Raw genomic sequence first — 16,113 nt, 5'->3', positions numbered from 1 at the left:
ACTAGGGGGCAATCAGGGGGCTTTATGCGGTAGTATATGGGGGTCCCTAGCGCTATAAAAAGCTGCGGCGAACCTAAATACCTACCTGCCTAACTAGCGTCACCTGTGACACTAATACGGCGATCAGAAAAATGATCGCTTATTAGGCTGGGTTCACACTGGAGCGATGCGGAAACGCCGCGAATCCGCGGCGGGTTCCCGCATCGCATGCCTCCCGGCGGCAGTTCACACTGCCCTATGCGAACTGCTGGGAGTGTCAGTGAAATGTTACTGACACCCCCAGATCAGTTCGCATATCGCAGTGCGATCTGCAAACTCGGATCGCATGGTGTGAACACCCATGCGATCCGATTCTGCTGCGGGCCAAAAAAAGGGTCCCGTGCGAATTTGCGGCGGGTGCGGCGGGTGTGGCGGGTGCGGCGGGTGCGGCGAATGGCTGAACTCGAATCGCACAGAGATCGGATGTGATTTGCACTGCAGTGCGGTGCGAATCACATTCGTTCTCATAAACCGCTGCAATGTGAACCCAGCCTTAGTGACACTGGCGACGGGGGGTGATCACGGGGTTAAACCTTTATTGGGGGGGTTAGGGGGGTACATTAGAACTAAAGGGGGCTAACCCTAACTGCCCTAACAGTTATTACAGTCACAAATGACACCAATGCAAAAAAAAAAAAAAAAAAAAAAAAAATGACATTGGTGTCACTGTGACTGGGGGGCAGGGGTAATTGGGGGGGTGATCGGGGGGTAAAGGGGGGGTGTGAGTGTGCCTGGCATGTTCTACTGTGTGTGGGATGTGTTGGTGCAACTCACTGATCCGCTCTCCTCCGTGTCGGAACGAAAAATACCGACACGGAGGAGAGAATACATCACTTCCTCTCCTGTGTTTACATTACAGGAGAGGAAGTGATGTCACCGGGGATTTCCATTCGTCGGGAGCGATCGCGAGGGGGTGGCCATGAATGAATGGCCGTCCCCTCGTCCGGGATCGCTCCCGAACGAAAACCGACCGCCGCAGGCACCGGGCGGGGGCCCGATCGGGCCCCCGACCCGCGGGAGGCAAAACACGTACATCTACGTGCTTATGCCTGCCCGTGCCATTCTGATGACGTAGATCGGCGTTAGGCGGTCGGCAAGTGGTTAAAGACAGCTAAACAGATATTTGGTGTCATGCTGCTGGGTTTGCTAAGTGGTGCTGAACCTTGAACTCAGTAGGCATCATCAAATAGGTCGTTCATCAGCCACAGCTCAAGGAACCCCTAGCAACGTCTGAAGGAACCCCAGGGTTCCACGGAACCCTGGTTGAGAATGGCTGACGTAGACCATATATGAATCCTGCATTCTTATTTTTATAATTGGGCAAATAGGTTTCAACTTATCATATTTTCAATTGAAGCCTTAAGAAAAAAAAATCTGCTAATGGTATTGAAAGTCCTATTTGAATAAGCTTCAATCAATGATATATAAAGGGATCAAGTCTAGAAAAAAATATTCAAAACACTTCACAATATAAAGCACAATAGATAAAGATCAAACATTTTTCAGAAAGATATATATATCTTTTTTTTTTTTTATAGAAATCAAAACAATATAAAGGCTTACACAGTTTCTTCATTTAATCAGAACATAAATTGGGTGGATAAAATTGTGCATGGGTGCAATTAAAGCATATGTATGGTGGTATAGTGTAACCTATTATAGGGTGCATTTATATATATATATATATATATATATATATATATATATATATATATATATATATATATATATATATATATATATATATATAAAATGCTGAAGGGCTAATTTACTAAAACTGGAGAGATGCAGTTCTGCATGGTAGCCAATCAGCTTCCAACTTGAGCTTGTTCAATTGAGCTTTGACAAAAAATAAATAAAACTGGAAGCTGATTGGTTTCTATGCAGCGCTGCACCAGATTTGGCACGCTCCAATTTTAGTAAATCAACCCTTGTATATCTATAGGTCAGCATAATTTAAGAGCATATGTACATAAACCAAGATATCACTGTATGCCAGGATATTGTACGTACAGTAGCTGTTTTATACATACCTTCTTATAAAGCAAGGAACCAGTTCATTGAGACCGATTGTATTAAACCACGTACTGCACACTCCATGGTGAAGTGGACCATGACCTCCTAATACAGAAAAATTACATTTTAATAGAAAGATATTTATTTACTGAAGATTCTAAAATTATAATATTAAGTAAACATATTTTCAAGGTTTCCTTTTTTTGGGGGTTTGCATACATGGGCAATTTTCTATACACCTGGTATACAAATCAACCTCCAGTAAACAGTGGAAGCAATGTGACTAATAGTGTACACAGGAGCACTTCTTGGAAAACTAAAGATTTTAGTATCAGAAACTACAATTATGCTATGCCAAGGAATACCACACAACAGCAGCAGAGTTACTTTGAAAAAAAAAAATAAAATACTCCCAACGGTCTGAAGGGGAACAACCCAGCATCACTATTAGCAGCCTACAACCACAAAGGAAATTCCCACATATTTTATGTAATGTATGTCTTTCTTTAACACTGTAGTGGTATGTGACAATTAGAGTAAATATCAGATGGCACTGCAGATGCTATTGCACTCTGAAGGTGACAGTATTCATCTGCATGAATATTCCTCTGATGATTTTTGTCAGTGAAACCTCCTGCCTGAGTATCACTATGTCATATTGGACATATTAGTCACATGATCAGCAACCACTCTGACTGGTTCATGATCATCAGTGACAGTCAGGATTGAAAGCAGATTGTGGTGGGAGGTGATTAATACAAGTCTATTATTACCTTTAGTTTTGTAGTTTACAACAGCCAGTGTCAGGTGGATCTCCCCGGGTGCGAAATCGTTTGAGGAACTTATAGAGTAGTACCGTGCCTTCAGTGGTGGAAGCTGAGTTAATACAAATGTAGCAGGCACCTCCAGAGATGGGAACTCTTCCAGAACCTCAAGTAGTGTTGGGCAAGTGTAGGACTTCCATGCTTTATATTTTTCAATGTTCTAAAAAAGGAAAGAAATTGGCTTCATTACATAGGAAAAATTGTAAATAAGCAAGGATCAGGATTAACTGTTTGGGTGGCATTGCTGTTGACCCCCCTGTGCTGGTGATGGGATCATGAATGGTACCAGTGAACTGCACAAATTAGAGATCAGTTGTAATAAAAGTTAGGCAGAAGAGGCAGATTGTAAAGCCTGGCTCTAGCAGTATATGTGAGTGTCACTTAAGGTTTATTATTCAAAGCAGTGCAACCAATCCTCCTAAATAATCGCTTCGCTAATCTGACTGCAGGAATCTGAAATTTGATTGGTTACTGTGGGGTTAGTGCTCATTGGACTGCTTTCCAGAATAATTCAAATGTCTTCTGCTGCTCATATACTGTATGTGGCTGCCGTAGGAGTGTTCATCAAACTATATTAAACTGTTATATTTGGAATAATATTTTCATGCAATTGTTTTCTATATATGTGTTCCACCGACTTCACCCAAAATACACATACAACATGCCAAAAATAGAATGAAAACCTTGTGCTTACAACCGGTGGACAATACTAGCTGCAGAGTGAATGAACCTTGTACGTACATTACTCAAGTTTTCCAGTCTCTGTTTATCCTTCGCATCAGCAGCCAGCAGTGACAGCTTTTTCAGTAGTAGCTGGGAGGGTGGAGTAGTTATGTCTACAAAAAAAGTCAACGCTTGGAACAGAGAGCAAGGAGGGATTTTCTCACTGACTGTCCAGAAGTTACCTACAAATACAACAGAGGAGGAAATCGTTCAGAAGATGTTCCAAAGTGTTCCAGTCAAAGCTTCTAATTTTCATTGTCTTCAAAAAGATTTGGGGATTATTCGGTTATCCTGTTTTAGACATACTATAACGTTTAATAATTGATGTAACCTTGAACAGTTTCAAATATCCTTCCTACATAATATACTACTCAGCTGGTTCCTCTTGCAAAGACACATTTGTAATTAGCTATTGGATCTTTTTTAGTATTAAAATTAAATAGGACCAGAAATATTAACATGTCTCTACCTACTATATCAGCAATTCATGTTGAAATTCCCTTATTTTAACATTAGAAATATTGAAAACATTTTAGTAATATTTTAATCTGTTTTACAGTTAAGATTTCCTAAATAGTATTTTAAAGAAAAAGATTGGAAGGGTGGAACTAAGCATGGCTCGATAACTTGATTATCTTAAAGCCTCATTTACACTTGTGGTAAAATCACCCCCTTAATCTGCAAAGGCACAAAAATGATCCCCGCTGTCACATTCAGCAGGTGGTACTGTCTGCCCAAAGCAACCCATTCAACTGAAAAGGGGGTCCCCACAACTGTGTGCAATGTATACAGTTGTGACGTGCTAGTGCGAGCTTAAGGGGTTAAAACAGGCAGTGAGGGTCATATAAAGCCTCCTTACCACCTGTCAAATGCCCTCTGAAGAATGAACCACGGATCACTCTTTAGAGGGCACCACATGTGTAAACGAGCCCTTAGTGCTATCCTGAACTCTTATTTAAAATAACCCGCTAGAGCAGGGGTGTCAAACTCAATTTCATCAAGGGGCTGCATATGCACTATGATTGCCCTCAAAGAGCCAGTTGTATCTGGGGTGCGCTATGTTCAGAGTTCAGGCGTGTGCTACGTACAAAGTGCAGGGTTCAGGAGTGCATTATGTACAGTTCAGAGTGCAGGGTTTTGGGGTGTGCTATGCACAGTGTGCAACCCAACCCCAGCCCTTCCACAGCTCCCTTGCATCCCTCTCTCCTACATGACCTGGTTCTAGTAGCCCCCTGTGTAGGCGGATCTGCCTCCCCTTAAAAAGAGATTGCGCTCCCGCTCAAATTCTGGAGATCTGTCCTTGTTGTGAGTGTGTGCTGGAATCTGTTCGTTCCGGGAGCCGCTGTGTTTGCAAGTGGGAGCGGGAGTGGAGGGTCAGGGCTAGAGGTGGTGGAATGGAGTTACATCATGTTCCAGCTGCAAAACTAGGTGTGAGGGCCACTTAACAAAGCCTAGAGGGCCAGATTTGTCACACAGGCTTTGTGTTTGACATGTGTGCGCTAGAGGGTACAGGACATAAAATTATGTATGAGGTGCTCTGTGGTGAATTCTTAGTAGGGAAATACAGTGAGTACAGTGGTAGCTGAAAAGCCTACCTAATCCCTTTATTGCCTAGGGGATGTGATAAGATATCACTGTCAGAGACAGATAGTAGTAAAGACCTGATGGGGGATTTTAACTTGGCTTACTGTACTTAAAAGAGAAAACAATAAAAATCCATTTTGAGTGAAGTGCTATTTAATTCAGCTTAGTATGATGTACATTAAACTTTTCTTGTCCTAGTCATCAAAGCATGCATCTTGCATGAATTGGTATAATAAATCAAAACAAATTATTTACTCATGGCCTCTACTGTCTTTGGATCAAGGAAGCCACTTCAGAATGTGCAAATAGGGATCTGAGCAATCGTCTTGTCCTTGCATCGGCCATTAATCCTGTGTTCCCCTGACATGCCCATTAACTGTTTAGCGATTTCCAACCCGATGGATCTCCTGAAATGGTCTCTGTAGGTCATATGATGTAATCTTTCACACATCATATGTGATATTGTTGTATCTATTAACAGCATGAGAAAGGCCACTTTGGTGGATGTTTCTGAGAGGCTGTTATCAGTGGTAGATATGTCACTGTTGTGATTATTATTGTAGTGCTATCCACTAGTAAGTCTGCTAGGATAAATCTAGTTTTTAGCTTCACTGCAGTCAGTGGAGCAGTAATATATTGTTTTTGTCTGATCAGGGTTTCCTAGCTGGATGTTTGATTTTTCCCACCTGCTTCTAAGACAAGCTTCCAGAATTTAGGGCAGAGTGAATCAAATGTCCAGTATGACTATTTATCATGCCCCAGTCAATTTCTGGAAGGTGTCTGGGGGTGATAAATGCTTGGTAAGCCTTTACAGTGTGTTATTTCCTCTTCAGGGAGTGTTCCCTTATCCTGGAGCTGTTGTCCCTTGGAGGCAGCTATACTGATTCCAGGATTGCAGTCTGGACCTCACCATGTGCTGAGCAGAGGGTCTTGATAAGATTAATAAGTTATATTTTGCTGCATGGCACTGAACTGAAGTCCTGGTCTGGAGAATGATCTTTTTATCTCCTTCACTGAGGAACTACATGTGGAAGCTGGGTGGCAGTCAGCTCCAGCGACATTGTGAGTAAGGCCTATTGAGGGACTTTCATGAGTGTCTGCAGCTAGGATTTGTGCTAGAAGTTGTCCTCCTACTGATCATTTTGGAGTATTCTGAACCCCTGAACCTGTCTCCTGTTTCAAGTTACTCGGCACTAAAGTCTAAAAAGACATCCCTAATGCCCGTACACCCGATCAGATTTTCCGACAACAAATGTTGGATGTGAGCTTGTTGGCGGAAAGTCCGACCGTGTGCATGATCCATCAAACATTTGTTGTCGGACTTTCCCCCAACAAATGTTGGCTAGCAGGTTCTCAAATTTTCCACCAACAAAACTTTGTTGTTGGAATTTCTGATCGTGTGTACACAAGTTCATCGTACAAAAGTTCACGCATCATCGGAATCAAGTACCAGCCGGAAGCGATCGGTCTTGTAAAACTAGGGTTTGTAATGAAGATATCACGTACGTCTTGTACATCCCTACGTTCGTAATTGTTAGCCAACATTTGTGTGACTGTGTGTATGCAAGACAAGTTGGAGCCAACATCCTTCGAACAAAAATCCACGGTTTTGTTGTTGGAAAGTCCGATCATGTGTACGGGGCATTAGACTGCGCCTGCATTGTTGGAGTAATTTTGCTTGTAACTGGCAGCCTCTGTACTAGCTAGGAAGACCTGGTTAAATTTTCAGTGACCCCTCTGGGGGGGGGGGGGGGGCGGTGAGCACTACATTCTTTTTAGAGGAGGTAGCTACCTCCACAGGAGTGTCTCAAACTGTTGCTAACCCTGGAAAACAAGAGAGCTATTGTGTGGCAGCAGCTATGACACTAAGGGGGTTATTTACCAAAGGAAAATCCACTTTGCACTGCAAGTGCACTTGGAAGTAAAGTCACTGTAGATCCGAGAGGGACATGCAAGGAAAATAAAAAACAGCATTTTAGCTTGCACATGATTGGATGATAAAATCAGCAGAGCTTCCACTCATTTCAGATCTTCCCCTTAGATTTAGAGTGACTGCACTTCCAAGTGCTCTTTCAGTGCAAAGTGGAGTTGCCTTTCGTAAATAACCCCCTAAATCAGCACTACTATTTTTTGTAGACATGGACACAAGATCTTTTACCCTGCAATAGATTTTGTTTGTTAAATTAGGATTTATTTTTTATGGGGTTTTCCTGCTTTTGTTATTTAATCATACAATAAAGCAGGCCAGTATGGTACTGACCTCATCACATAAAATTATCATGTCCCTTTAAAAAAGAAAACACCCATTTCAGAGTATAATGGATTTAGTGTTCATTGTCTTACAATAGGTTCAAGTAAGCTATATTTATGTAACTACTCCTGTGTAACAACCAGACAATAAACACTTTTAATTAGGTTTGTTGTACATCAGCTTGTCTAACAGCCTTTACATTATAATCAGTGTCTGTTGAACAATATTGACACAACTGAAATATGTATATTTATTTCCTCATTGTCTTCCTATATAACAAGTTAAGTAGCCTTTTAGCTGAGTAGTTTAACGATACTATAATTATTTTGTGCCTGCGTGGATAGATGCAATTTTTTTGTGTGTGATGCAATTCAATAATTATATTGTATCTGCAATAAACAAAAATAGCTTTAGCAATGTCACAGAGCATCAGTAGGACTGAGCAATGATTGTGATGTCTAGGTACACTTTCAGCCTGTAGTAGACTCCACAGTCTGACAGATCAGAGGGAGGAGGCAATGGATGGTTTGCCTTGGAATTGCTTGGATGATCAGTTTGGTTTCTCGAGATAAGGCTGGCACCAGAGGAGTCTAGTCAGAAAACATAGACAAGCATGTTGTATCGGTGCAAATATCAACACACTCATTTACAATGGGCACTTTTCTGCGTTGATAGTCTAAAACATGCAGTAATTGATACCAAAACAGGGGCATTTATTTCCGATTGCCTAACACCTAAAAGCTTACTATCTTAGGTTGATCTGTAGAGTATAGTGGAATATAAAACTGGGTAACTATTATTTTGTCACTCTGATAATTAAAACGATATTAAACCCAAAAATGTAATATATTGTAGTCTAGCCATCCCTAAATGTGTTGACAGCATTCATTTTACCTTTTTAGGCTTTTTTTCACCTGCTGATCTGGCCCTGATATGGGCACTCATAGGCGGCACTGATGGGTACTTATGGGTGGCACTGATGGGTACTTATGGGTAGCACTGATAGGTGGCACAGATGGGCACTGATGAGCACTGATAGGTGGGCACTGATGGGCAAGGATGGGCACTGATAGGTGGCACTGATGGACACTGATGGGTGGCACTGATGACACTGATGGGTGGCATTGCTGGGCATCACTGATTTTTATTATGTCATAGAGATGCCAGTCAGTGCCCATTTGTGGGCACTGATTGGCATATGTTGGGCATTTATTTTCACATGTGGATGGCCATGGGGATGTACCTGGCCATCCATATGTTAGGTGCTTCCCTGGTGGTCCTGGCGGCTTCCCTGGTGGGCATCTGAGGGGGAGATGCGCTGATAAACAATCAGCACAGACCCCCCGCATATCGTCTCTCCTCTACTCGCGTCTCTCAGACGCGAGTGAAGAAAAGCCTATCAACGGCTCTTACTGTTTACATCGTGATCAGCGGTGATTCGACATGGCTGATCACACGGTAAAGAGCCTCCGAGATTGATGTAACGATGTGTCAGACTGACACACCACACCCCGGCGGGCACGCAGCAGCTGTTATCCTACAGGAAGTCATATGACGCCCAGTCAGGATAACTGAACCACTGCCCGGCCATCATTCTGCTATAGGCAGGGACGGGAAGTGGTTAAGCATCACTGTCAGTGTTAAATATTTTAACCCTCTAACTGACACTTTTAATGGACAGCTTAGTTTGTTAAAGTGGAACTCTTTGAACAAAACCAAAATGGGAAAACTGGCAGGATTTTGAATGCAGAAAGACATGCTTTGTCTCTTCTACATTTAAATGACCCACTTGCCAGTCTGCCCCTGTGCATGCATGGAAGTGATGTCATATCAGCCCAGAAATGAACGCGGCAGGTGCTCAGTACCTGGAAGCCAGCCGCTGACATCTGGGGAGCTCCAGGATGCCACATCTAACATAGGAACCTAGGTGAGTATAGTTCCTCTATTTTTTTTTTCAAAGTTGAAAAATAACAGCAGGATCAAAAGGTAAAATAACATTATGGGGGGTGGGGACGACTCAAAAAAACAAAGACTGCTATGTTAATGCTAAGGAAGAACTACATCATATATGTCATTTCAAAAGGATCTAAAGAGGACTTTCCTTGTGTCAGAAGGAAGGAGGTGGAGACATCAACTGACTTGTATGCAAGGAATTGCAAATGGACCACATTTGTCTGACTGTCTCATTGATCCAATAGTAAGTATCATAGAAAATAATAATGCTTGGGATTATGTATTACAATCAGATAACTAGTATTTTAAGATTATTATATTATTATTAATACAGGGATGGAGGCGTGCTTATGTTGCATTGGGGTCCAAACAGGTTACGTGCTTTTTATCATAGTATTTTAAGATGTTAACAGTGATGGCCTGCATATTTTTCCTCAGAGACATTGTTGTCTTGCCCATGTAGGGCAAAATGGCAATGGGGGTTATTTACTATGGCTAGAGCGTGCAAAATTTGGTGAATTGGAGAAACCAATCAGCTTCCAGGTTTTATTGCCAAAGCCTAATTGAACAAGCTGAAGTTAGAAGCTGATTGGCTACCATGCACATTTGCACCAGACTCTGAGTGTTCCAGTTTTAGTAAATCTCCCCCTGCCTCTGCAATAATCTCCTCCCCTCCCAAACCTTCCTCCTCCATCTTACATGTTACAAAGATTTACAATATGACTTTTGTTTCAAGCGATGTGGTCCATCAATACTGAGTGCTTCTCTAAATCCCACTGATGTCCCAAAGTTTCCCTGGTAAAGATTTATAAGATGACCCATTATAAGGTGTTCTAAAACAAAGAATATAAATCTTTACATGGAAAATCATTATATGTATAACAGGATTGTGTAATTTACCCCAGCTAGGAAGTCATTCTATCAGACAGAATAAAAACATCCAAGATTATTTATAAAATGACAAAACATTTATCTGAATATACCAAGAAGGAAGTTAAGGCGTTCACCAAAACAAAACAGATTCTTACCCTGTGGGCTGCGTGTCTCCAGTCGGATGTCCTGATTGTTGGGGGGAACATCCTTTAGAAGTTTAATTATGCTGGTAACTAGGTCTGGCTGGTTGCCAGGAAACACACCAACATGTTCTCCTGGCCGATACTGAGCTTCCTGGTAATTCTCGCTGGAAAGTTTCACTAGCAGGGTGGCATGGCTGAAAACAAAAAAAGAACTCCTAATAGGACTAATTACGTATGCAGGATTTCCTTTCCAGAACCAACAAGTGTTTTGACTTTGGGACATCACTACACTGAAGACTGATGAGCAGAGACTGAATATTTTATAGGAAGGTGCAAAGATACATTAACACAGCAGGAGGTGGAGATACATTATAGCACTCTTGAGTATAACACAGACTGTTCTGGACATTCATACAATGGATAGTTATAGTATGAGCATAATTACTTCCTTTACAAGGCTGGGGGAAAAAAGGCGGGGGGTGGGAGTTCTTGTTTGCTGTATTAGACAAAACTGAATTCAGAATAATTCTAGAACTAAATGTACCTATAGACAAGTGAGGATCATTATGCCTACGGGTGCCAACAGACAACCCTAGCTGACGGTTCTTAACCTCCCTGGCGGTATGATTAGTTCTGGTTTTAGGTGCTGAAAGCAGTACAATTATTTTGCATGGAAATTTGGCGTTTTATATTGTAGTCCTGTAATTCCTAGGAATAACTCTCTTAAATCTGTTCAAACCAGAGTCTAGCAGACATCCCGGGTATGATAAAGTCTATAATATAATAAATAATAATAAAAATTATTCAATAATGTAATCAAATCCAATAACACAGAAATTTGCTCATTTGCAGAATTGTCACTGTCATTAGATTTAGTGTCTGATGACGAATTTCCCCACAAATCACTATCGCTCAATTCTGCGAGTGATTATAATTTATTATCGCTGTTTTCTAGTTGGTCTAAAATCACTTTTGACATAAAGGGACACTTTTTGGTTGCTATGGACAATCTCCAAATTCCAGGCAGAAAAAACAATATTTATAATATAAAAGTGCATGCAGGGCACTGCACAGACCACTAGGGACAAAGGGGTGTGTGTATTTTTTTATACAGTACTGTAATCTGTAAGATTACAGTACTGTGTGTGTTTTGTGTGTTTTTACTTTTTTGAATTTGGCGCTGATCTCCGCTCCCGTGCGCCGTAACGTCGCAGGGAACGGAGCTCGCCGGCATTCGGGCACTGTGTGAATCGAGCGGAGGACAGCTTGATTACACAGCGGGGAGGACATCGCTGGATCCAGGGGACAAGGTAAGTAACTTCTCCCTGTATCCAGCGATGCGATCCCGAGTCTGGCTCGGAGTTACCGCTTATGGTACTGAAATCCCAGCCCGAGCCAGACTTGGGATCACCGCTAGGGAGGTTAAAGGAACAGGGGATCACCTGGGATTGATTTTTTTGACCAATCAGTCCCAGATAAGTGCTAGGGAATCTTTTCCCTAGCACCGCCCTTATTTGGGACTGATAGGTCAAAAAAATCAATCCCAGGTAATCCCCTGTTCCTTTAAGAACCGTCAGCTAGGGTTGTCTGTTGGCACCCGTAGGCATAATGATCCTCACTTGTCTATAGGTACATTTTATGCTAATTGCATATCCCTGCCCTAGAAGCTGCTTTCTGATCACTCTCTTCCAAATGAATATACAGTGCCTTGCAAAAGTATTCGGCCCCCTTGAACTTTTCAACCTTTTGCCACATTTCAGGCTTCAAACATAAAGATATAAAATTTAAATTTTTTGTGAAGAATCACCAACAAGTGGGACACAATTGTGAAGTGGAACGAAATCTATTGGATAATTTAAACTTTTTTAGCAAATAAAAAACTGAAAAGTGGCGCGTGCAAAATTATTCGGCCCCTTTACTTTCAGTGCAGCAAACTCACTCCAGAAGTTCAGTGAGGATCTCTGAAAATGTTGTCCTAAATGACTGATGGTGATAAATAGAATCCACCTGTGTGTAATCAAGTCTCTGTATAAATGCACCTGCTCTGTGATAGTCTCAGGGTTCTGTTGAAAGCGCAGAGAGCATCATGAAGACCAAGGAACACACCAGGCAGGTCCGTAATACTGTTGTGGAGAAGTTTAAAGCCGGATTTGGATACAAAAAGATTTCCCAAGCTTTAAACATCCCAAGGAGCACTGTGCAAGCGATCATTTTGAAATGGAAGGAGTATCAGACCACTGCAAATCTACCAAGACCTGGCCGTCCCTCTAAACTTTCAGCTCAGACAAGGAGAAGACTGATCAGAGATGCAGCCAAGAGGCCCATGATCACTCTGGATGAACTGCAGAGAACTACAGCTGAGGTGGGAGAGTCTGTCCATAGGACAACAATCAGTCGTACACTGCACAAATCTGGCCTTTATGGAAGAGTGGCAAGAAGAAAGCCATTTCTCAAAGATATCCATAAAAAGTCTCATCTAAAGTTTTCCACAAGCCACCTGGGAGACACACCAAACATGTGGAAGAAGGTGCTCTGATCAGATGAAACCAAAATCAAACTTTTTGCCCACAATGCAAAACGATATGTTTGGCGTAAAAGCAACACAGCTCATCACCCTCAACACGCCATCCCCACTGTCAAACATGGTGGTGGCAGCATCATGGTTTGGGCCTGCTTTTCTTCAGCAGGGACAGGGAAGATGGTTAAAATTGAGGGGAAGGTGGATGCAGCCAAACATACAACAAAATCTACAAAGGAATGGTTCACAAATAAACGTATCCAGGTGTTAGAATGGCCAAGTCAAAGTCCAGACCTGAATCCAATCGAGAATCTGTGGAAAGAGCTGAAAACTGCTGTTCACAAACGCTCTCCATCCAACCTCACTGAGCTCAAGCTGTTTTGCAAGGAAGAATGGGCAAGAATTTTAGTCTCTCGATGTGCAAAACTGATAGAGACATACCCCAAGCGACTTGCAGCTGTAATCGCAGCAAAAGGTGGCTCTACAAAGTATTAACGCAAGGGGGCCGAATAATTTTGCACGCCCCACTTTTAATTTTTTTATTAGTTAAAAAAGTTTCAAAAATCCAATAGATTTCGTTCCACTTCACAATTGTGTCCCACTTGTTGGTGATTCTTCACAAAAAATTAAAATTTTATATCTTTATGTTTGAAGCCTGAAATGTGGCAAAAGGTTGAAAAGTTCAATACTTTCGCAAGGCACCGTAGGTTATATGAGCATACATGGTAGAAAAATTATGCTTACAAAAACTTTTTTTTTGAAGTCTGATTAGGCAACCATGACCAACCGTCTTCTTTTTAATGACAGGACACTTTATGGTTGTTTATTTAGCTGAATCAATTCAGATTTTTATGTATGCCCATATAAAAACTATGATGGGAAAACTATATTTATTTTAGCAGATAACTTACCCAGCTCTGTCATTTTTCAGATTTTCCCTTGATTTTAGTTTCATTTTGAGGATATTTCTCGAATGCAGTTTTGAGAGTGCTAAATGAAAAAAAAAGGCATTTGAAATGGTATTTTTTTTTTTATTAGAGGAAAATGCAAGCATTTTCTAGAAGCGATACTAGCTGAAATCTATCACACATACAGTGTATACAAGGGATATGCAATTAGCGGACCTCCGGCTGTTGCAGAACTACAAGTCCCATGAGGCATAGCAAGATTCTGACAGCCACAAGCATGACACCCAGAGGCAGAGGCATGATAGGACTTGTAGTTTTGCAATAGCTGGAGGTCTGCTAATTGTATATCCCTGGTATATACAGTTCAAATACACAGTGGGGGTTATTTAGTAAAGACAAATCCACTTTGCACTGCAAGTGCACTTGGAAGTAAAGTCACTGTAGATCTGAGGGGGATATGCAAGGAAAATAAAAAACAGCATTTTAGCTTGCACATGAATTTATGATAAAATCAACAGAGCTTCCACTAATTTCAGATCTACCCCTTAGGTTTAGAGCGACTGCACTTCTAACGACAAGTGCACTTGCAGTGCAAAGTGGATTTACCTTTTGTAAATAACGCCCAGTATGTATATATAATATAAATATATATATATGTGTGTATGTGTTTGTGTATATATACATAATATACTTATATATACAAAATATATTTATATAAATTATTATTATATATATTCCTGTGGCACGGAACATTTATTCTCTCATTCTCTCATTCAGTCTAAACCATTAATAGGCACATCAGTATACAGGCTGTTTCCTTAGCACACACAGCCCACACCTTTTCCTGACCTCTGCTATTAGACAGATGTTGAGGAACAATGAGCCAAGTGTACAGAGAAGAATGGTGCAAAAGGGGAACATGCTGTAATTGTAAACACGTACACTGCCTTCCCTAGAAATTTCCAGCAAGCAGTCTGTGGCCGTGTCTTTAGAACTAGGTGCCAGCAGGTGCAATAACTTGGGAAAATGAGCTATAAAGTATCTGTGTCTTGTCACGTTCTCTTCCCTGCCCCTTTACTTTAATGAAAACGGCTATATGAAGAATGGTTGTGTGCGCACTGCTTTAACTATGCCTGTCAATGGCTGAATAGAATCTTCATTTTGGGGATCATGCCGTTATCTTAGACAGAAGACCTTTGAAGAATCATTATGATGAGGATCTAAAAATACTATGTGCATCTAATTTCCATCCTAGCACTTATCTTCTGCATCTGATGACCTTGCTACCTTGGACCCTATAGTTATATTATAGCTTTAACCTTATGTTTTGGGTGACCCTTAATTTAAGTTTGAAAATATATTTTCACCTTAAAGTGAACCTGTGCTTTGCCCATGCAACAGGTTAATTTAACTGCTGCCCTCTCCAACTGTGTTTACTAACCATTCCTTCGCTCCCCCACTACCCCAATCTAACTTCACCCAGCCACCAGGGGTGAACAGAAATATTCAGCACTTTTGGGTATGTGGAGAATGTGACTTATTCTCATTCCTTTTACATGACTGGTGCTTTGTTATTGGCCTAGTTCTGTGAGCGAGGTGAGGCCCTGCACTGCATGGAATAAATCACACGTTTACGTTAAGCCTACTGCAGTCATATCTATATGTAATGGAGCGAACTAGATATGTTGCAGCGTACATAAGCATATAACAAGCGGCTGTAGTTCTGCAGCATCCAGCAGTAAATTGCTAATACTAGTGAATCCAATAGCAGGGGAACATACAAAAATTCAAGCTTTAGATAAACTGAAGATTTTTCTGACGTTGGTTTGAAGTTAGTTTTTAACTTTACAGAAACAAAATGTTACCCCAGCTCCACTGCCAATATGAAAGTCCATAAGCTGTGATCCGGTGATCTAACCAGGACGTTAAGGCCTCAAATACAATTCTTGAATCAAAAATGTCTGGCAACTCAGATGCTCTAGCATAAAAGTCCTTTATTGGTTACATGGGTACAGGCTATAGCTGACGCCTTTCGACTTATAAACTTTACCCTCAAACCCAATGGGTTGCCACTGGCAGGCATGGTAGTATTCTAGAACTATACACCATACACAAGCATAATTAGGAATCAGCAACATGATGTGTAAGTAATTGTTTGCTGCCTGTGGTAACTCTGTCACATTTGGCCATGTTTTGTGTTGTCTATGCAGAACTTGGGCCCTTGTCTCACGCCAGTGGGTCCATTGGTTATGACTCAAATAGGCTTAACTTTTTTAATAAT

The 16,113-nt window shown here is 41.3% G+C and overlaps 1 protein-coding gene across 1 annotated transcript in view; it reads right to left on the bottom strand.

The window, feature by feature from the left end:
- NOS2 (nitric oxide synthase 2) overlaps nucleotides 1–16,113 on the bottom strand; it is a 106,927-nt gene that overhangs the window by 12,326 nt on the left and 78,488 nt on the right. Inside the window, exons 19-23 of the mRNA XM_077480514.1 lie at nucleotides 13,836–13,914; nucleotides 10,419–10,600; nucleotides 3,621–3,784; nucleotides 2,829–3,039; nucleotides 2,073–2,160 (exon numbers count right to left, since the gene is read on the bottom strand). Of these exons, the coding sequence (XP_077336640.1) occupies nucleotides 2,073–2,160; nucleotides 2,829–3,039; nucleotides 3,621–3,784; nucleotides 10,419–10,600; nucleotides 13,836–13,914 (724 nt within the window). The remainder of the gene's footprint in view (nucleotides 1–2,072; nucleotides 2,161–2,828; nucleotides 3,040–3,620; nucleotides 3,785–10,418; nucleotides 10,601–13,835; nucleotides 13,915–16,113) is intronic.

The sequence above is a fragment of the Lithobates pipiens genome, unplaced genomic scaffold (assembly GCF_037356315.1).
Source record: "Lithobates pipiens isolate NorthernLeopardFrog02 unplaced genomic scaffold, aLitPip1_a1.2 Scaffold_16, whole genome shotgun sequence".
In the NCBI taxonomy this organism is placed as follows: domain Eukaryota; kingdom Metazoa; phylum Chordata; class Amphibia; order Anura; family Ranidae; genus Lithobates; species Lithobates pipiens.
This window is presented reverse-complemented; position numbering and strand designations above follow the sequence as displayed.